Below are 22,558 nucleotides of genomic sequence, written 5' to 3'. Positions count from 1 at the left end.
CGCATGGTTACATTCGTTAGATTTTAAGCGCTTTTAAGAATGAATTAAAATAATTGTTAGGCTGAGGTTATTAGATCTATTTATGTTAAATTTCACGGTGAAAAAAATCAAATGGGATAAATAGAATACTAGAATTAGCGTTGAATACAGAGAAGTTTATGTTGCTCGGCTCGAACACCCAAAGCGCTCGCCAAGGCTCGCGCTCCCTGCGTTCTAAGCCTCGCAACATAAACTTCTCTGTATTCAACGCTAACCTAGTATTCTCTATGTTTTTTTGCTGGTTGCATGTAGCCATTTTTGCATTGCTTCAGATTATGAAAGGGTTGAACCAGGCCTTGACCCCTTTACCACTTAGATACATACTTAACCCTTTACCACTTAGATACGTATTTAACCCTTTGCCACTTAGATACGTATTTTCATGCATTTGTTATCCCTTAGAAAGATATATTTAATTAAAGACCTTTCTTACTAGATACAAGTTTTAAATGCTTTATTTCCAACCCTAAGATACTGATGAGCAGCAAACAACATAAAACCTGAACAGACTGCGAGTTACTCGCAGGCTGTTCTGGTTTTTTGCTGTTTGAACATAGCCATTTTCACTTTGATTACAAGTGGGCAAGGGTTAACCTATGATATTTGTGCCCACCTTTCTCTGCTTGATGGCCGTATTGAGCCTTTTCTCCTGGTCAAGACGATCTCGCGTCTGGTGGAGAGATTCACGCAGATACTGGGACTCCTCCGACTTTGAACGCACATCGTTCTAAAATAGAAATATGTCACTTGATGTTCTAAAACTACTGAAATACGAGCAATAAAAAACTATTTGTTTAAGTCCCACACCAAATAAATTCCATATTTTTATAATAAAAAAATTAGAATTCACAAAGACGGACAATGTCACTAATACATGCTCCACCTTTTGTAGGAGCATAAAAATGTGAACAAAGTGCAAAATAAACTTTTTGAAAATGCCAATTTAATAATTAAACAAAATAATTATTATTGACATCGAAATGCAAAAGTTAACATTTTATTTTTGAGATTTATAAAAAGGAGACAGAATATACATATCTGTCCTTCACCCTCTTTGAATCAGCAACACATGTAAACCAGCTGGCACAGGGCTCATTGGGTCCAACATCATACACAACTGGGCTTTATGGCATGTTTTAACCCTTTACCACTTAGATGCATATATAACCCTTTACCACTTAGATACTTATTTAACCCTTTACCACTAAGATACATATATAACCCTTTACCACTTAGATACTTATTTAACCCTTTACCACTTAGATACATATATAACCCTTTACCACTTAGATACATATATAACCCTTTACCACTTAGATACTTCTTTAACCCTTTACCACTTATATACATATATAACCCTTTACCACTTAGATACTTATTTAACCCTTTACCACTTAGATACACATTTAACCCTTCACCACTTAGATATGTATTTAACCCTTTACCACTTAGATACATATTAAACCTTTACCACTTCGATATGTATGTTAACGCATTTGTAGTCCATGAGAAAGTTACATTAAATTAAATGCCTTTCGTACTAGATCCAAGTTTTAAATGTTTCAGTTGCAAGACTCAGATACTGATGAGCAGCAAACAGCATAAATCCTGAACAGACGGGAAGTCACTCATAGGCTCTTCTGGTTTTATGCTGTTTGCACATTAGCAATTTCCAATTAATTGGCTTCTAAGTGGGAAACGGTTCAATCAACCTATGATTTTTAGCTAACTTACTGCTAGGGTGTCCAGTTGCTGTGACTTCCTCTCTGCCAACTCTTGAGCTTGTCTGAAATAATTCCAATTATCAAATGCAGCAGTGTAAGCAAAAATGGGTCTTATTCACAAATGCAGCAGTGTAAGCAAAAATGGGTCTTATGCACTAATGCAGCAGTGTAAGCAAAAATGGGTCTTATGCACAAATGCAGCAGTGTAAGCAAAAATGGGTCTTATGCAAAAAGCAGTCATCGTAGCTCTGGCCAGCCTGCCAACTCATGGTAGTCTGATCAGGATCTTCCCTGTTCCATAATTACATCACCAAGCCTTGGGTAACTTTATAGTAAACAAGGTAGATCCTGACCAGACTGGGCTTAATGAACAGGCCAGTCTGCAGCTATGGTGGTACACAGACTGGCCTGCAGCTATGGTGGTGCACAGGCTGGTCTGCAGCTATGGTGGTGCACAGGTGGTCAGCAGCTATGTTGATGCAGAGGCTGGGCTGGGGGTTTGTTGATGCAAAGGCTGGTCTGGAGCTATGATGGTGCAGAGGCTGGGCTGGAGCTATGTTGATGCACAGGCTGGTCTGGAGCTATGTTGATGCACAGGCTGGTCTGGAGCTATGTTGATGCACAGGCTGGTCAGGAGCTATGTTGATGCACAGGCTGGGCTGGAGCTATGTTGATGCACAGGCTGGTCAGGAGCTATGTTGATGCACAGGCTGGTCAGGAGCTATGTTGATGCACAGGCTGGTCAGGAGCTATGTTGATGCACAGGCTGGTCTGGAGCTTTGTTGATGCACAGGCTGGTCTGGAGCTATGTTGATGCACAGGCTGGTCTGGAGCTATGTTGATGCACAGGCTGGTCTGGAGCTATGTTGGTACACAGGCTGGTCTGGAGCTATATTGATGCACAGGCTGGTCTGCAGCTATGTTGGTACACAGGCTGGTCTGGAGCTGTGTCGATGCACAGGCTGGTCTGGAGCTATGTTGATGCACAGGCTGGGCTGGAGCTATGTTGGTACACAGGCTGGTCTGGAGCTATGTTGATGCACAGGCTGGTCTGCAGCTATGTTGGTACACAGGCTGGGCTGGAGCTATGTTGATGCACAGGCTGGTCTGGAGCTATGATGATGCACAGGCTGGTCTGGACCTATGTTGGTACACAGGCTGGTCTGCAGCTATGTTGGTACACAGGCTGGTCTGGAGCTATGTTTGTACACAGGCAGGTCTGCAGCTATGTTGGTACACAGGCTGGTCAGGAGCTATGTTGATGCACAGGCTGGTCTGGAGCTATGTTGGTACACAGGCTGGTCTGCAGCTATGTTGGTACACAGGCTGGTCTGGAGCTATGATGATGCAAAGGCTGGTCTGCAGCTATGTTGGTACACAGGCTGGTCTGCAGCTATGTTGGTACACATGCTGGTCTGGAGCTATGTTTGTACACAGGCTGGTCTGCAGCTATGTTGGTACACAGGCTGGTCAGGAGCTATGTTGATGCACAGGCTGGTCTGGAGCTATGTTGATGCACAGGCTGGTCTGGAGCTATGTTGGTACACAGGCTGGTCTGGAGCTATGTTGTAGCACAGGCTGGTCTGGAGCTATGTTGGTACACAGGCTGGTATGCAGCTATGTTGGTACACAGGCTGGTCTGGAGCTATGTTGTAGCACAGGCTGGTCTGGAGCTATGTTGGTACACAGGCTGGTCTGGAGCTATGTTGGTACACAGGCTGGTCTGGAGCTATGTTGTAGCACAGGCTGGTCTGGAGCTATGTTGGTACACAGGCTGGTCTGCAGCTATGTTGGTACACAGGCTGGTCTGCAGCTATGTTGGTACACAGGCTGGTCTGGAGCTATGTTTGTACACAGGCTGGTCTGCAGCTATGTTGGAACACAGGCTGGTCTGCAGCTATGTTGGTATTGTAATATTCCGCTACCATTTAGTTTTACCCAGCTTATAATTTAGCCGCTATTGTCAGGATGGCTTCAAAACAACTGCGGCTCATGTTTTCAACGCCTTTTATTTGCAGATACTAAAAGTTACTAATATTATCGCATTATAAAGTCGACATGTTTGAAAAGGCACTTCAATGAAGACTTTAAACACAGATCTTATACCAAGTATTTTCTTTTAGCGCAGATAAATTCTTGAGCTCTCTGGAGTTCATAAGACATAGGATGAATCATTTTTAATGTACTAAATACTGTAACCAAAGATGTAAAGTTAGTTTTAACTTGTAAAATAGCTTACCATTCTCAGAATGGAGAAGATCTGACAATAAGATCTAAATATTTAATAAAGATCTGATTTTTATGCCGTAATGAACGGATATTTTGTGATCATGAAAGATACCAAATGTTGTTTATCCGCGCTATTCATACCTGTCGCTCAGCAACTTAGGATTTAGGATTTTGAGTGATTCTGCGCACTAACCAAACAAAATGACTTAGGAATTTCCTCAGCCAATCAAAATGACTTCGGATTACAACAACCAATCAAATGCATTTAGGAATCCTAAATCCTAAACAAAGTTCTCTAGCGGTAAACATTCAACAATAATATTATATTTTAACTAACAAAACATTTTATGAGCATATATAGATGAGCAAAAGATTCTACATCTAACAATAAACAAATATACTTCTCTCTGACCTAAACAAAAATGCAGTTATGACAGAGAAGAAATATTACAGTACAATATATCCGAAATATTGAAACTGCTGAAAAGTGCTTTTTAGGAATGGCGAATTTTACACAAATAACAACATGATTGAACATTTAACGACAATGAAATAGTATCTTAAAGTAACTGGTAGTTGTATTATTATAATTATACAATGTTAAGTCACTTGGAAATGGATATAATCAAAATAATCATTGCAAGATGACGGTTGGACTAGCTTTATTGAAGTTTGGACATTGACAGTAAGTTTTAGCGAATACTTTTGGTTAATGATCTTTTAAATACACATGTCAAATCATCATCTCAGCTTATATGTGCTGTCCTTAAACTAAATGTATAAACCTGATGAAGGAGTGATAGATGAGTGATTAAAATAATTAACAAATGACAATTGTTTACTTTTGAACGCCACAACAATCAACATGGTAGGAGATACTGCAAGGCATTACAGTATACAGGCTGGTCTGCAGCTATGTTGGTACACAGGCTTGTCTACAGCTTTGTTTGTGCATAGGTTGGTCTGCAGCTATGCTGGCTGCATTTGGCATAAGACCCATTTTCGCATGACGCTGCTCATATTGAGTATGCTTACATATACAAACAATGATCCACATTGCTATTTTAATAATGCTATTTCCATTGTAACACATCTCAGCAAACATGACAAAATACCGGGGTAATCTTAGCAATTGAAGTACATTATCTTAGCAACAGTCTAATAATGTTTGGTTTGTTTGTGCGTTTTTTGCTTTTTTGAACTGACTGCATTCTTTTAGATCAACAGAAATTTGTAATACTGTACTGGTGGTTTATGAAATGTCACGTTTAATCTTTATCTTTCAATGGATAAGCTTTTATGAACAAATATGGGGTTGGACTAAAAAGAAATAAAGCACAATTTCGGCTTTTGTGTTTCTGATTTTAAACTTGTTGTAAAAAACGTCATAACCTGAAAATAAAACAAATAGGTTCATTCAAACATGAGGCCAAAATAAAATTTGGTCCTTAATTGCCTGCTTCTTAAAAAAACACTGAAGAATATTCAAACCTGAGCTTTGCTAGGTCCATCTCATATCCCTGTAGAAGCTCGTCCTTCCGTGCAATGCGTTCGCGGTTTACCCTGATTTGATTGACGAGTTTCTCGCACATGCGTTCACGTAGCCGTAGCAACCGCTCCCGCTCGTCCTTTGGAATGTGACCAAGGGGACGTAACCCTTCCACCCCCTCCACATCCAGGCAAGATGATATTGCGTTGAGCGTTGTTATATACTGAAAAAGGGTGGATAATTTCAAAACATTGTTGTCCATTTTTGCAAAAAGCTTTCACTTAACCCTTCCAAGATATTGTGTTGAGCAATGTTATTTTAAAATGGTGTGAATTTCAAAATATTGTTTTATGTAAAAACAAGAGATTGCCAAGCAATATGTTCCCCTACCGGTGAAACACCACCATTGTCAGTATTTTTTTATTTTATTTTTTTTATTTGTTGCCAAAGCAACCATAATTCTTGACGTAGGAACAAAATGAAATGATGTGCGTTATCTCCATATTGCCAATCATCCATTGTTCAAGTTTCATGAAAAAATATGAAGGGCTTTTAAAGTTATAGCAGGATCCAGAAAAGTGTGACAGACTGACAGACAGCCTGACAGACAGAGCGCAAACCACAAGTCCCCTCCGGTTTCACCGGTAGGGGACAAAAAACACTTTGATTTGAAAATGTGCGAATCATTATTTATAAAGAAAGTCACAAGGAATATATGTCAACTTACTGATATCACTTGAATTATTCAGAATTTGAACTAAAACTTCTAAGTTCTATCAAGCTCCTAATTATTTTTTCTAATGAGTCAGACAATCAATTATAGTAAAGGTCCGCTAACCTTGTTGGTCTACTATCAAATTTTATCATTAAACAACACCATTTCTGGCGAGTAAAAAGTACTTCTGTGTGAGTTTACAACATAGGATTTGGGTTATAAATCTACACAACTTTGGAGTAAAGCTGAAGTGTCTCTGGGAAAATAAAAGCTTTCTTTAAATTGGAATAAATACATAAATATATAAATTAAAAAGAAAAATATATACATATTATTTTAACCCTTTCCAGCTCACAAGCAAAGTGAACATCGCTATATGTAGTGAGCTACTAGCACTCTGAACAGTTTACAAACAATGTATATGCTGTTTGCTGCTAGCACTCTGAACAGTTTACAAACAATGTATATGCTGTTTGCTGCTAGCACTCTGAACAGTTTACAAACAATGTATATGCTGTTTGCTGCTAGCACTCTGAACAGTTTACAAACAATGTATATGCTGTTTGCTGCTAGCACTCTGAACAGTTTACAAACAATGTATATGCTGTTTGCTGCTAGCACTCTGAACAGTTTACAAACAATGTATATGCTGTTTGCTGCTAGCACTCTGAACAGTTTACAAACAATGTATATGCTGTTTGCTGCTAGCACTCTGAACAGTTTACAAACAATGTATATGCTGTTTGCTGCTAGCACTCTGAACAGTTTACAAACAATGTATATGCTGTTTGCTGCTAGCACTTTGAACAGTTTACAAACAATGTATATGCAGTTTGCTGCTCATCAGTTTACAAACAATGTATATGCTGTTTGCTGCTCATCAGTATCAGAGGGTGTACAATGAAACCTTTTAACCCTTTGCATGCTGGGAAATTTGTCGTCTGCTAAAATGCCGTCTGCTGAATTTGTAAAATAAGCATTTTTTTTTCTTTTTTTTCAAAGAATACTATCAGAATAGCAAACAGTTTGGATCCAGATGAGACGCCATGTTCTGTGGCGTCTCATCTGGATCCAAACTGTTTGCAAAGGCCTTCAAAGTTCGGTTCTCGCACTGAAAGGGTTAAACTTGGATCTGAAAAGTAAGCTTTAAAACAATTTAAATTAATTTGATTTTCTAAGTAACAATAAATGTGTAAAAGTGTGTATCTGTGTGGTAAAGGGTTCAAGCATTTTTTAAATTTAAAGCTTTAACCCTTTCCCACTCAGAAGCAAAATGACAATGGCAAAGTGCAAACAGCATAAAACCAGAACAGACTGTAAGTAACACTCAGTCTGTTCAGGTTTTATTCTGTTTGCTGCTCATCAGTATCTTAGTGTTCATGGTTTTATATAAAGCCAGGAGTGATTAAAAAAAAGACATTCTCACAGAATTCTCGCTGGCCTCTAATGCCTCCATGGTTTCCCTGTGTGCACTACGCTCCATCTCTGCGTCTGGGTTTGAGGTTGTGACTAGCCCGCGTGCGCGACCGACCTCCCTATCAAGCATCGTGAGACTCTGGATGTTGCGGTCCTCTGCAAGCGCCTGATTGGCTCTCATCTCTGCAAGCTCCTTCTTGAGCATGATGACCTGCTGGAGAGCTTGGTCCTGGGTGGGCACTGTAAGCAGACGCTTGGGAGGGTTGGGATAATGTGACACAGTTTAGTTTAAACCTATTTTTTTAGCTCAGTTGCATCCACAGAGAGGCATATTGAAACACACTTGTCACTTTCTTGGGTAAAACCAGTACTTCATGTATTTTCTTTTCAGTTAATAATGTATTTTATAATACAGAAATAGTTAAAAATTTATTGTATAACAAAGGAAAGGTTAATAATTTATTGGATCATACAGGGAAAGGTAATAATGTCTTGGATATAATCAAAAATTTATTTCAAATTTGTCCAAGATGACTTCATCACCTGATACAGAAAGTGGAAAAGGGTTTGACTTTGTCCTAAATGATTTGGCTAGAGTACTGCAGTTTGCAATAACTATGCTTAGATGATATAACTAAGGCTATGTTGAAATGATATCCTTGTCACAGTCAGCACTGAAATCAGAGAAATGCAGGCACATAAAACAAACAAAACTTTGTACAAACCTCCAGGACACAAAAGGAAGACAATTTGATACTAACCTGGAGGACGTGCAGTCTCCAGTGTCTTAACCCTTGACCTCAACTCAGCAAGAGCCTCTCTCTGGCGTGTTATGACCTGCTCGTGGCGTTCACCCCGACACTGCGCACCTAGGGACGTCAACTCCGACGTGATTCTCCCCTCCTGGTCGAGTAGCTCTAGCTGCTTGGATTGCTCCACTTTCTCAGCGTCAAGGCTCTTCTCGAGATTCTGAACACGCTGGACTTCTTTGTCCACCTGGGTCTTGTACTTGAGTGAGATGGACTTCTCCTTGCTGGAAGATGATTAAATACGTGACTCATAGTTCATTTAATCCTTAACTTCTCAGGTAAGCACTTTTAGGCATTTGAAGTCCGTTAGAAAATCAAATTAAAGTTAAGACATTTCTTACTTTATTAAAAGTTTTAAAGACATTATTTCCATCCCTATGATACTAATAAGAACCAAACAGCATTAAGCCTAAACAATCAGCAATTTACTTGCAGTCTATTTTTGGTTTAGGATTGTTGCATAAAGACATTTTCAATTTGCATATGACTGGCAAAGTGTTAAACTGGCAAAATAGAGAAACACAAAATGTCAATGAAATAAATACACATATCTTTAACTTTGCTTTTATAGGAATAAATAACTGAGTAGCTTAACAAACTTTAATTAAATTCACTTTAGAATAAAAACGCTTATATCATTACTTTAAGTGATGATCGGCTCATAAAAATACATTTATAAATTGCCACTTTGTCAAGAGACTCCAGTAGACAATATTGTGCAAATATCCTTTTCTACTTGAGCGCACAAGTTTTACCGATTGGATCCTGTTACCATCCAGTACATTGACCTGATCAGGACATGAACTGGTGATTGGATCCTGTTAACATCGAGTACATTGACCTGATCAGGACATGAACTGATTGGATCCTGTTAACATCGAGTACATTGACCTGATCAGGACATGAACTGATTGGATCCTGTTAACATCGAGTACATTGACCTGATCAGGACATGAACTGATTGGATCCTGTTAACATCCAGTACATTGACCTGATCAGGACATGAACTGATTGAATCCAGTACATTGACCTGATCGGGACATGAACTGGTGATTGGATCCTGTTAACATCCAGTACATTGACCTGATCAGGACATGAACTGGTGATTGGATCCTGTTAACATCCAGTACATTAACCTGATCAGGACATGAACTGGTGATTGGATCCTGTTAACATCCAGTACATTGACCTGATCAGGACATGAACTGGTGATTGGATCCTGTTAACATCCAGTACATTGACCTGATCAGGACATGAACTGGTGATTGAATCCGGTTCACATCCAGTACATTGACCTGATCAGGACATGAAATGGTGATGCTCAAGTTTTAAATCAAGTTTTCTTATAATGCAGGGATTCTTTTAGTTCACATTTCTGGCAAAAAAGTGGCCCCATTCCCTTGCTCAAAAATTCAATCTTTTTACCTATACTTTCCTTTAAATTCCACTCTCAATGTTAAATTCTCCTCTGAATGTTACCTTGAAAATATGACAAAATTTGGAGGCATATTAATAACCAAATAAGAGTCATTGGTGTTGATAATATGTAAATAATTCCAAAAATTCATATCATTTGTAGCGAAGCCTTTGATTATTTCTTTATAAACAAGGGCTGTTTGTAAAACACGCATGCCCCCTCAAAGGGCTGCCAGTTGTAGTGGCAGCCATTGTGTGAATACGTTAGAAACCATTTTACTGCTTCAAATCACTGTGACCTTGACCTTTGACTTAGTGACCTGAAAATCAATAGGGGTCATCTGCCAGTCATGATCATTGTACCTATGAAGTTTCATGATCCTAGGACTAAGCGTTCTTGAGTTATCATCCGGAAACTATTTCACTGTTTCGAGTAACTGTGACCTTGACCTTTGACCTAGTGACCTGAAAATCAATAGGGGTCATCTGCCAGTCGTGATCAATGTACCTATTAAGTTTCATGATCCTAGGCTTAAGCGTTCTTAAGTTATCATCCAGAAACCATTTCACTGTTTCGAGTCACTGTGACGTTGACCTTTGATCTAGTGACCTGAAAATCAATGGGGGTCATCAGCCAGTCCTGATCAATGTACCTATTCAGTTTCATGATCCTAGGCCTTAGCATTCTTGAGTTATCATCCGGACAACATTTTGCTGTTCCGAGTCACTGTGACCTTACCTTTGACCTAGTGACCTGAAAATCAATAGGAGTCATCTGCCAGTCGTGATAAATGTACCTATGAAGTTTCATGATCCTAGGCCTAAGCGTTCTTAAGTTATCATCCAGAAACCATTTCACTGTTTCGAGTCTCTGTGCCCTTGACCTTTGACCTAGTGACCTGAAAATCAATAGGGGTCATCTACCAGCCATGATCAATGTACCTATGAAGTTTCATGATCCTAGGCCTAAGCGTTCTTGAGTTATCATCCGGAAACCATTTGGTGGACGGACTGACCGACAGACAGATCGACATGTGCAAAACAATATACCCCCTCTTTTTCGAAGGGGGGCATAAAAAGCACAATACAAACAGGTTATCATGCTTATCTGAGAGAAAATGAATCCAATTATGACATCAAAATCCCAAACAGAAAGACATTGCTACCTTTCTCAAACAGTTGAGTAATCATACTGAAATTAACGCCAAGAGACCTCAACATTCATGTTGAGGTTGCCGTGGCATGATGTATAAAGTGTCCACCTAAAGCCAGGAAGAAATTGGTTCAATGCCCACTATGGGAGCGTTCTTTAGATTTCCACCATAGACACAAAGTACTGGCTCTATCCAGAAAACCGCCTTGATAGCATTTGAATAAGCCTTAGGATTGTGCTGCAATCAGTCTAAACTAAATCATTTTACAACAAACCAACAACTACATTCACGTACCTCAGGTCCGCCTCCAGTGCCTTCAACTCCTCCATCTGCCTGCCAATGTTCCTAGAGAGTCAACAACTACATTCACGTACCTCAGGTCGGCCTCCAGTGCCTTCAGCTCCTCCTTCTGCCTGTCAATGATCCTGGAGAGTTTGGCCAGCTGCTGCCTCATCTCTCCCACCTCGTGCTCCTTGTGGCTCACCAGCTCTCGGAACTTCTCTACCTCCTGCTTCTGTCCCTCACTCAACTCACCTGTAAACACATCCAAGTAGTCAGTCAACTCACGTATGAACACATGCAACTAGGCAGTCAAGTCACCTGTGAACACATGCAACCAGTCAGTCAACTCACCTGTGACCACATGCTACTAGTCAGTCAACTCACCTATGAACACACGCAACCAGTAAGTCAACTCACCTGTGAATACATGCAACTAGTCAGTCAACTCACCTGTGAACACATGCAACTAGTCAGTCAACTCACATGTGAACACATGCAACTAGTCAGTCAACTCACCTGTGAACACATGCAACTAGTCAGTAAACTCACCTGTGAACACATGCAACTAGTCAGTCATCTTTTAACATGATTTAAAACTAGTTTAGATAAATCGTTCATATGTTAGCATTATATTGTTAATATGGTATCATTATATTGTCTTATTTTTATTATTAATATGGTCTCATTTTACAGTTAATATGCCCTCATTATAAAATAAATATGGTATATTATACTATTAATTTGGTATTATTGTACTATTTATATGGTCTCATTTTATCTATGATATAATTTGATGTTGTTATCATCCCTTTATATTATCAACAAGGGACAAAATTGTCACAAAACCAGGTTTTCATTGTGAAAAAAAAATCTGATAAAGGGAGAAAACTCAAACTGAACTTTTGAAATGACCAAAAAAAATTAACCCCCTTTGTAAGTTTGTTTTTTTTTTTTAATCTATTTTTAGTCGTGGCGACCTTGACATTGGAGATATTGACGTGATTCTTTCGTGGGACACACCGTCCCATAATGGTGAACAAATGTGCCAAATGATTTTAAAATCTCACAATGAATGACATAGTTATGGCCAGGACAAGCTCATTTATGGCCATTTTTGACCTTTGAACTCAAAGTGTGACCTTGACCTTGGAGATATCGACGTAATTATTTCAGCGACACACCGTCCAATGATGGTGAACATATGTGCCAAATGATTTTAAAATCTGACGATGAACGACATAGTTATGGCTCGGACAAGCTCATTTATGGCCATTTTTGACCTTTGAACTCAAAGTGTGACCTTGACCTTGGAGATATCGTCGTAATTATTTCGCGCGACACACCGTCCAATGATGGTGAACAAATGTGCCAATTGATTTTAAAATCTGACGATGAACGACATAGTTATGGCTCGGACAAGCTCATTTATGGCCATTTTTGACCTTTGAACTCAAAGTGTGACCTTGACCTTGGAGATATCGACGTAATTATTTCGCGCGACACACCGTCCAATGATGGTGAACAAATGTGCCAAATGATTTTAAAATCTGACAATGAACGACATAGTTATGGCCCGGACAAGCTTATTCCGCCAGCCCGCCAGCCCGCCAGCCAGCCAGCCCGCCAGCCAGCCAGCCCGCCCGCATTCGCCAATCTAATAACCAGTTTTTTCCTTCGGAAAACCTGGTTAACAAACAAATTCGTATATAGTTTATTGATGGGTGCAGATGGATGAACAGAGAAATAACTGTAAAATAATAAAGATATGGGTTATTGTTTTTATGCACTGCAAATCTCCTCATTCTATACACCCATGAAGATTCATGTTGTAATCTTGCATCATTTCTGAGATATAGCCCAGAAAAATTACATCATACAAAAACAACAATGGCAATTAATCTTATAAAAGAAAGTGTGAGGTTCTGGTACTTGTGCATGGCATTTCTCTTCATTGATATAAATACACCTATGAAGTTTTATGCTGAAATCTTATTTTGCTTCTTAGAGTTCTAAAAAATTTGTGACATACGTAAATATAAAATCATATCAGACAACACCAAAATATATACTCTCGAATTCGGCCTGGGAAAATAAATGGCCCCATTATACAATTAATATGGTCAAATTTCATTATTCATATGGTCACATTATTGTTTATGTTATTATATTTTTTGTAAGAAATCCTTAGTGATGGCTTTGAGATTGCCATGACAACTTTACTCACCCGTGATGTCAGACAGACGTGCTGAGGCCCCTGCAAGGTCACGTCTCAGCCCCAGAATGACGTCATCCTGCTCCTGCATTCGCAGCTTCACGTCTGCATTCTCCTTCCTGTAAAATATTTAACAAAAAGTTCACATGTTTAGAAATAATATTGTTGTGTAAAGTGAATCAGTTCTGGTGTCTGCCAATAGCACTACTGTTTTTTTTCTTTAATTTTATAAAAAAAATTATCCAAATAGTGCATGTCCATGTATGTTGGAAAATGGACATTTGAATATTTTGCTACTATTCATGTCTCATTTTCTAATTTCTGATGCAAAGATTACAACATGGTCATACATAATTTGCTTGTGCCATGACTGTCAACTGTCAACTGGCTTCTGAAACTTGTGCACAAAATGCCACCATGTTCATGCCTCTGTTTGCCACAATGTTCATGCCTCTGTTTGCCACAATGTTCATGCCTCTGTTTCACTTCAGATCCACTGTATGCTCTTATAATATATAACCCTTTGCACGCTGGGAAATTTGTCTTCTGCTAAAATGTTGTCTGCTCAATTTCTAAATTTAGCATTTTCTTCGATTTTTTTCAAATAATACTATCAGAATAGCAAACAGTTTGGATCCTGATGAGACGCCACGTTCTGTGGCGTCTCATCAGGATCCAAACTGTTTGCAAAGGCCTTCAAAATTCGGTTCCCGCACTGAAAGGGATAAGCACCAGAATAAGTTGCTTAATTGCAACCACATAATGTGTAGGCTTCTGTACAATCTATCATACCGTAGCATCAGTATAAGTTGCTATATAACAACCATGTAAAGTGACCACTCCTGTACACTCTATCATACCTAAGCACCAGTATAAGTTGTTCCATGGCAACCATGTCATGTGATGGCTTCTGCACGACAGGAATCACTTTAGGTTTCGGCGGTGGGGGTGGTTTCTCTCGCTCCTTCTTACTTAGTTCTGTCTTGAGCTCTGAAAATGGAAACATCACAAATCATAAATATTTTATACAATTGTCAGAGTAAAACTGGAACTGGAATTTCAGTGGCTTTTACTGATTGTTTGTAACAAATAATTATTTACAAAAAGTGCGAATTTATTGTAAAACTTAAGCAAATATTGTGAAGACAGAACATAACATTCTTACAAGTAAACGCTTGCTTCTAAGTGTGTGACTAGAGATTGATGTCTTACACAACTATATTGAATTGCATTATTACAAGTTTCAATTTTAGGGCTTAAGAAATGTTGAAAAAGTGCAGCCCCCCCCCCCACACACCCAAAAAAATAATTTTATTTTTCAATAAACCTCTTCCCTACTATGGCGAAAATAATAATAACCAAACATAATGAGCAAACAACCATTACAACATAGGCTTAAATCAAAAGTCCTGTTCCAAGGTTGAACGTTAGTACTTCTGGTGCTTACTAACATTAGTTTTTCTTTCTTCAGTATAGTTTATTCTATAAAGATTTTCATTTTTATCTATTTAAAAACCAAAAGATTTTCAATTCAGCCTTTCCTTACCTGTGACCTGTTTCCTGTAACTCTCTGCCTCCTCTGAGCTCTCCCTTACCTGTGACCTGTTTCCTGTAACTCTCTGCCTCCTCTGCCTTCCCTTACCTGTGACCTGTTTCCTGTAACTCTCTGCCTCCTCTGAGCTCTCCTTGTTCTTCTTCATCACCTTGGTGATCCGCTCCTCCATCGCGCAGATCGTCACCGAGTGCTGCTTTATCTGCTCCCTGTAACTCGTCAACTCTGCCTCGTACTTTTTCTCCTTCTCCACAAGTTCAGTGCTGAGTTTCATAAATGTCTCATTCTTCTCCTTTTCTAGAGATGCTAGCCTCTCTTTCAGTTGCACTTCCTGGGCTTGGTATTCCTCCACAAGACTCAAGGCTTCCTGTCCCGCCTCCAACTTCTGTTGTTGGTCCTCATTCTTTTCTGTCAGGTTCTGGATGGTAAAACAGGTGATTTAGAATGTAAACAACTCTTATGAGCCCTCTTGCTTATATTATAAAGCTGTTTTTGAGATAGATATCAAAGTTGGTAATGGTTTCCATATGTAAAATGTTGTACTTCAGGGAGTAGAAGCAGCACAAATGAAACTAGTTTACCAATCAAACTTGTGATAAACATACATTAGCAAAGCAATGTACACTATAAGTCTGAACAAAGTTGTCTATATTCAGAAGCAAGGAAAAAATCGAATTAAAATCTTGTAGCAGTGAACTTTAAACGCAGCCTCAATCTGGGGAAAAAATGGGTGTAATGCATGTGCATGAAGTGTTGTCCAAGTCTGCACAGGCTCATAGTGGACAACACTTGCCTTAAATTGGATTTTCCTTTAGAAGTAGCTACCTTTAAGCAAAAAATACCACAAACGAGGAAAGTGTTGTCCCTGATTAGCCTGTACAGCCTAGGATGACACTTTCCACACATGCACTAACTCTTTCAGTGCTCGAACCAAATTTTGAAGGCCTTTGCAAACAGTTTGGATCCAGATGAGATAACACAGAACATGGCGTCTAATCAGGATTCAAACTGTTTGCTATTCTTATTGTATTCTTTGCAAAAAAATCGAAGAAAATGCTATTTATAGAAATTAAGCAGACGATATTTTAGCAGACGACAAATTTCCTAGCATTCAAAGGGTTAAGCCCAGTTTTTCCAGATAGAGGCTAATTGAAATCCCAAAGACTTCATGATTCCAGAACAAGTGTACTCACAAATCTGAGTTGTTCCACTGTGGCCTCTAGGTCCTCTATCTTCCTCCTCTCGGACTGCAGGGCACTCTCAAGCTTCTCTGCCTCCACTGCACGGATGTCATCAATTGCACGGTTCATTTTGTCCTCAACTGAAGATTGTTAGTAAACGACAAATTTTAACTCTTTACCACTGTCATGGTTCATTTTGTCCTCAACTGAACATAGTTGGTTAAGGACAAAAGTTTAAACCTTTACCACCGTCAATTGCACAGTTCATTTTGTCCTCAACTGAAGATTATTAGTAAAGGACAAAAATGAAATCATCAATATTTTCTATGTATCTAAGTTTTAATTCAGTCAGAACTATTTAAAACATTATCGAAGAGTTCTCAAATTATAAACATATAAAAAATTCAATTATCACTTACTAGTCAAGATGAAAATACACTGATATTTTTCCACTTACTAAATCAATGATTCTCAAATGCTAATACCAAACTCCAACCTTTTCGGTTGGTTGTAAAGTGCAGGGAATTTACAAATACCATAGAAATTCCTAACCAACTAAGTACTCAAAAGTGTGCATTTGATGCTCATTTAACACAGTGGTATCAGCTACATGAGAATTAAAACAAGAGGGCCATGATGGCCCTGTATCGCTCCACTGCTGAAAAAAGGCTGAAACAAATATTCTCTGCATGTGCAAATACTTAAATATAGGCCCTATTTAAGCACATGTACACTTGTGTGACCCCCTGGGCTTGGTCAAAATTAACCCCAGGGGCATAATTTGAGCAAACTTTGTACAGGACTACTATATCTCACTACATGTACATACAAAATATGGTGGCCCTAGGTCCTAGAGTTAAGGACAAGAATATTTTAAAAAAATTCACAAAATAAGCAAGATATAAGGGTATATAATGTTCAATTTTGTGACCCGCGGGTCAGGGTCAATTTGACCCAAAGGGCATAATTTGAATAAATAAGATGTTACCGCATACCAAATTTGGTAGCCATAGTCTGAATGTTTTTCAACAAGAAGATTTTTAAAGATTTCACAAAATAGGCACTTTATAAGCGTTTATTCAATTTGTTGACCCCCCAGGGCAGGGTCAAAGTTGACCCCAGAGGCATTATTTGAACAAATTTGGTAGAGATTTATTAGATGTAACTACATACCAAATTTGGTAGCCCAAGGCCCAATGGTTATGGACAAGCAGATTTTTAAAGTTTTCACAGAATAGGCCCCATATAAGCGTATGTTCAGTTTTGTGACCCCCCGGGCAGGGTCAAATTTGACCCCAGGGGCATAATTTGAACAAACTTGGTATAGAACTATTAGATGTCACTACATACCAAATTTGGTAGCCCTATGCCTTATGGTTAAGGACAAGAGAATTTTTAAAGTTTTCACAAAATAGGCATTTATATAAGCATATAATCGATTTTGTGGCCCCCAGGGCAGGGTCAAATTTGACCCCAGGGGCATAATTTGAACAAACTAAGTGGAGGACTATACAATGTCACTATATACCAAATTGTGTAGCCCTAGGCCAAATGGTTATGGACAAGAAAGTTTTCACAAAATAGGCATTATATAAGCATATGTTCAATTTCATGACCCCGGGGCAGGTTCAAATTTGACCCCAGGGATAAAATTTGAACAAATTTGGTAGAGGACTATAAGATGTCGCTACATACCAAATTTGATAGCCTTAGGCTGGATGGTTATGGACAGAAAGATTTTTGAAGTTTTCACAAAAAAGGCTATATAAGCATATGTTCAATTTTGTGATCCACCTGGGGAGGGTCAAATATGACCCCAGGGGCATAATTTTAACAAACTTGGTAGAGGACTATAAGAATTCACTACATACCAAATTTGGTAGCCCTTGGCCCAATGTTTGTGGACAAGCAGATTTTTTAAGTTTTCACAAAATAGGCCTAATATAAGCGTATGTTCAATTTTGTGACCCTCGGGGCAGTGTCAAATTTGAACCCAGGGGCATTATTTGAACAAACTTGGTAGAGAACTATAAGATGTCACTACATACCAAATTTGGTAGCCATAGACCCAATGGTTATGGACAAGAAGTTTTTTAAGTTTTCACAGAATAGGCCCCATATAAGAATATATTCAATTTTGTGACCCCCGGGGAAGTTTCAATTTGATAGCCCTATGCCATACGGTTATGGACAAGTAGATTTTTGAAAGTTTTCACAAAATAGGCCTTATATAAGCATATGTTCAATTTTGTGGCCCTCGGGGCAGGGTCAAACTTGACCCCAGGGGCATAATTTGAACAAACTTGGTAGAGGACTACAAGATGTCACTACATACCAAATTTGGTAGCCCTAGGCCCAATGTTTATGGACAAGAAGTTTTTAAAGTTTTCAAATAATAAGACCTTTATAAGCATATATCAATTTTGTGACCCCCAGGGCAGTCTTAAATTTGACCCCAGGGGCATAATTTGAATAAACTAAGAAGAGAACTATTACATGTCACTACATACCAAATTTGGTAGCCCTATGCCATACAGTTACGGACAAGAATATTTTAAGTTTTCACAAAATAGGCCTTTCATATGTTCAATTTTGTGACCCTCGGGGCAGGGTCAAACTTGACCCCAGGGGCATAATTTGAAAAAACTTGGTAGAAGACTATAAGATGTCACTCCATACCAAATTTGGTAGCCCTAGGCCCAATGGTTATTGACAAGAAAATTTGTAAAGTTTTCACAAAATAGACCCTATATAAGCATATGTTCAATTTTGTGACCCCTGGGGCAGATCAAATTTGACCCCAGAGGCATAACTTGAAGAAATTCGGTAGAGGACTATAAGATGTTTCTACATACCAAATTTATTAGCCCTAGGCCCAATGGTTATGGACCAGAAATTTTTTAAAGTTTTCACAAATTAGGCCTTATATAAGCATATGTTCAATTTTGTGCGGCCCGGGGCAGGGTCAAATTTGACCCTAGGGGCATAATATGAAGAAATTTGGTAGAGGACTATTAGATATCTCTACATACCAAATTTGATAGCACTAGGCCCAATGGTTATGGACGAGAAAATTTTGAAAGTTTTCACAAAATAGGCCTTATATATTAAGCATATGTTCAATTTTGTGACCCCTGGGGCAGGGTCAAATTTGACCTCAGGGGCATAATTTGAAGAAATTTGGTAGATGACTATAAGATGTCTCTACATACCAAATTTGGTAGCCCTAGGCCCAATGGTTATGGACGAGAAAATTTTGAAAGTTTTCACAAAATAGGCCTTATATAAGCATATGTTCAATTTTGTGTCCCCCAGGGCAGGGTCAAATTTGACCCCAGGGGCATAATTTGAAGAAATTCGGTAGAGGACTATTAGATGTCTCTACATACCAAATTTGATAGCCCTAGGCTTAATGGTTATGGACAAGAAAATTTTGAATTTTTTTACAAAGTAGGCCTTATATACGCATATGTTCAATTTTGTGACCCCCTGGGCAGGGTCAAATATAACCCCAGGGGCATAATTTGATGAAATTTGGACGAAGACTATTAGATGTTTCTACATACCAAATTTGATAGCCCTAGGCCCAATGATTATGGAAGAGAAGATTTTGAAAGTTTTCACAAAATAGGCCTTATATTAGCAAATTTTCATTTTTGTGACCCCTGGGGCAGGGTCAAATTTGATCCCAGGGGCATAATTTGAACAAATTTGAAAGAGGTTCACCCCAGGAACATTCCTGTGAAATTTCATCAGAATTGGACCAGTAGTTTAGGAGAAGAAGATGTTTTAAAGAAAAGTTAACGCACACACGCACAGACGCACGCACGGACGCACGCACGTCGGACACAGGACCATGACATAAGCCCCGCTGGCCTCTGGCCAGTGGAGCTAAAAAACTTTAAATGCACATAGAATGCATTAACCCATTTAAATGAACATTTCCTTTAATGAATACACTTCATCGTCACCAAAATACACTTCAGTGAACTCCACAATTACATTAAGTGCATTTAACTGTTAACTAGCAGACTTTTCTGTCTAAAAAAAGGTACAGAAAAAAGCATACTTAGTGTTTGAATGAGTACTCAATCCATCTTTTTTCTAGAAAGAACATACTTACTAGTACATATGAACAAAATAACCATGTTTTTAAAGAAAAAGTACAGACATAAGCATACTGAGTGTTTGAATGTTTTCTCTATCCATTTTAACTAGAAAGAACATAGTACCTACGAGTACAAATGAACAAATACATTTTTTCAAAAAAAGTACACACAATAAAACACATATGCAGAGTATTTGATGCTCATGGAAGAATTTTTTAAGAATTCAGATACCTTCCAGTTTTGCCTTCTCCACTGCGTCTGCCACCAGCCCCTCCACCTCAGTCTTCTGCTGTGTGCTTTGTGAGGCAAGGTCTTCACGGTGTCGTGACTCAAGGTCAGAAATTTGCTTCACCAGACGCTCTTTGTCACTTAATGCCGTCTCCCACTTGGCAAATAACAGCGCGATGTGCTTGCTAGGCTCTGAAAAAATGAAAACATGACAATCTTGTTACATAGCAAGCTTATTATATAGCAAGCTTGTAACATAGCAAGCTTTTTATATAGCAAGCTTGTAACATAGCAAGCTTTTTATATAGCAAGCTTGTAACATAGCAAGCTTTTTATATAGCAAGCTTGTAACATAGCAAGCTTTTTATATTGCAAGCTTGTAACATAGCAAGCTTTTTATATAGCAAACTTGTAACATAGCAAGCTTTTTATATAGCAAGCTTGTAACATAGCAAGAGTTTAACATATCAACCTTGTTACCAGAGCTCCAGATAAGGGCAGTACAGCCGTAAATACGGCTTTTTCATGAAGGTTTACGCATTTAATTTTATAAACTGGACGTACAATTACGACTTTAATATCCCTTTTACGCATTTACGAAAAAAATCTGGTCGTACCGATATGTCCGCGCGGCGTGATTTGTTGGTCTTTAACCTAACGACGCTTTTCGTTAATTTAAATTACCGAAAAGTTGTAGACTGGGTTGCGGTATTATTGTCAATTCTGTCGCGTGATTTCCGGTTACTCGTAAGCCCGCCAAAAACAATATGTCTGCGCGCAAGGGAAGGCCGGCTAAACCGAAAGCGGTTCAAAAAACACTGTTGTCATATTAAATGGCTACATACCGTCATCTTCCCATCCTGACATTCAATCTGTTAACCCAGAAAAATACATTGTCGCCCCGATATTAAACGATTTGATTGCATCGGTGGCTTAGTAAATACGATGGCTAACGGATCCAAACAAAAACAGTGGAAACTAGATTTGAAAACCAAATATGATTTGACAGTAACTGCTAAAGCAATTATTCTTTTGAGATCAGACAGTGACATAAGTGTTCATTTACTTAGCCTACTAGTTGGCTTGTGTTTTCTTGTCAAGAAAATGAAGAAATAGTATTTAGTCCAGTTTTAATGTGTAGTTGTATTTACATCATAATTCAGTATGGAAAACCTAATAAAGTAACTGTTTAAGAAGCTAAATTTATTTATTATAATTGCTGCAAATGTTTCTGTAAAGTCAGGTATACAACCTTTAATATCTAAGAACACGGGTAGTATAGTACTACCTGTATTTTTGGATATGGTATTACAGGTACTAATTGATTTTCAGCCTTACTCCTTTTCTTTCTGTCAGTGGCAGTACCGTTACTAATTTCACAAATCCTTATCTGGAGCTCTGTTGTTACATAAAATTCTTGTTATATAGAAAGCTTGTAACATAGCAAGCTTGTATCATAGCAAGAGTGTAATATACCAACCTTGTAACATAGAAATCTTGTTATATAGAAAGCTTGTAACATAGCAATAGTGTAACATATCAACCTTGTAACATATAAATCTTGATATATAGGAAGCTTGTAACATAGCAAGAGTGTAACATAGCAAGAGTGTAACATATCCACCTTGTAACATATAAATCTTGATATATAGGAAGCTTGAAACAAAGAAAGAGTGTAACATAGCAAAGAGTGTAATATATCAACCTTAAAGCTTGTAACATAGCAACCTTGTAACGTATAAAGCTTGTTATATAGCAAGCTTGTAACATAGCAAGATTGTAACATAGACGCTTGTAACATGACTATATTGTTATAGAGCAACTTTGTAATATTGAGAATAGAGTCATATAAATACTGTAACACAGAAAACTTGTAACATAATCATCTTTTGTCATAGCAACCCTGTTGCATAGAAATCTTGTAACATAGCAAACTTGCAACATAGCAACATTGTAAAATAGCAAGATTGTGATAAAACAAGATTGTGACAAATTAACAATTT

At 38.4% G+C, this 22,558-nt stretch overlaps 1 protein-coding gene across 8 annotated transcripts in view; it reads right to left on the bottom strand.

The window, feature by feature from the left end:
* The window catches only part of LOC127832501 (forkhead-associated domain-containing protein 1-like), a 102,724-nt gene that overhangs the window by 26,713 nt on the left and 53,453 nt on the right, over positions 1-22,558 (bottom strand). For all 8 annotated transcript variants that reach the window (XR_008026930.1, XR_008026933.1, XR_008026929.1 and 5 more), the window contains 11 exons: positions 20,559-20,747; positions 16,231-16,358; positions 15,128-15,455; positions 14,346-14,475; positions 13,498-13,604; positions 11,366-11,525; positions 8,374-8,645; positions 7,623-7,852; positions 5,484-5,704; positions 1,774-1,825; positions 653-766 (listed from right to left, as the gene is read on the bottom strand). Coding sequence is in view for 2 of the 8 variants with exons in the window: in XM_052358002.1 (XP_052213962.1) it covers positions 653-766; positions 1,774-1,825; positions 5,484-5,704; positions 7,623-7,852; positions 8,374-8,645; positions 11,366-11,525; positions 13,498-13,604; positions 14,346-14,475; positions 15,128-15,455; positions 16,231-16,358; positions 20,559-20,747 (1,931 nt within the window). In the remaining 6 variants the exon portion in view is untranslated. The remainder of the gene's footprint in view (positions 1-652; positions 767-1,773; positions 1,826-5,483; positions 5,705-7,622; positions 7,853-8,373; positions 8,646-11,365; positions 11,526-13,497; positions 13,605-14,345; positions 14,476-15,127; positions 15,456-16,230; positions 16,359-20,558; positions 20,748-22,558) is intronic.

Source organism: Dreissena polymorpha, chromosome 5 (genome assembly GCF_020536995.1).
Source record: "Dreissena polymorpha isolate Duluth1 chromosome 5, UMN_Dpol_1.0, whole genome shotgun sequence".
In the NCBI taxonomy this organism is placed as follows: Eukaryota; Metazoa; Mollusca; class Bivalvia; order Myida; family Dreissenidae; genus Dreissena; species Dreissena polymorpha.
The sequence above is the reverse complement of the archived record's forward strand: the minus strand, read 5'-3'. Positions and strand labels throughout refer to the sequence as shown.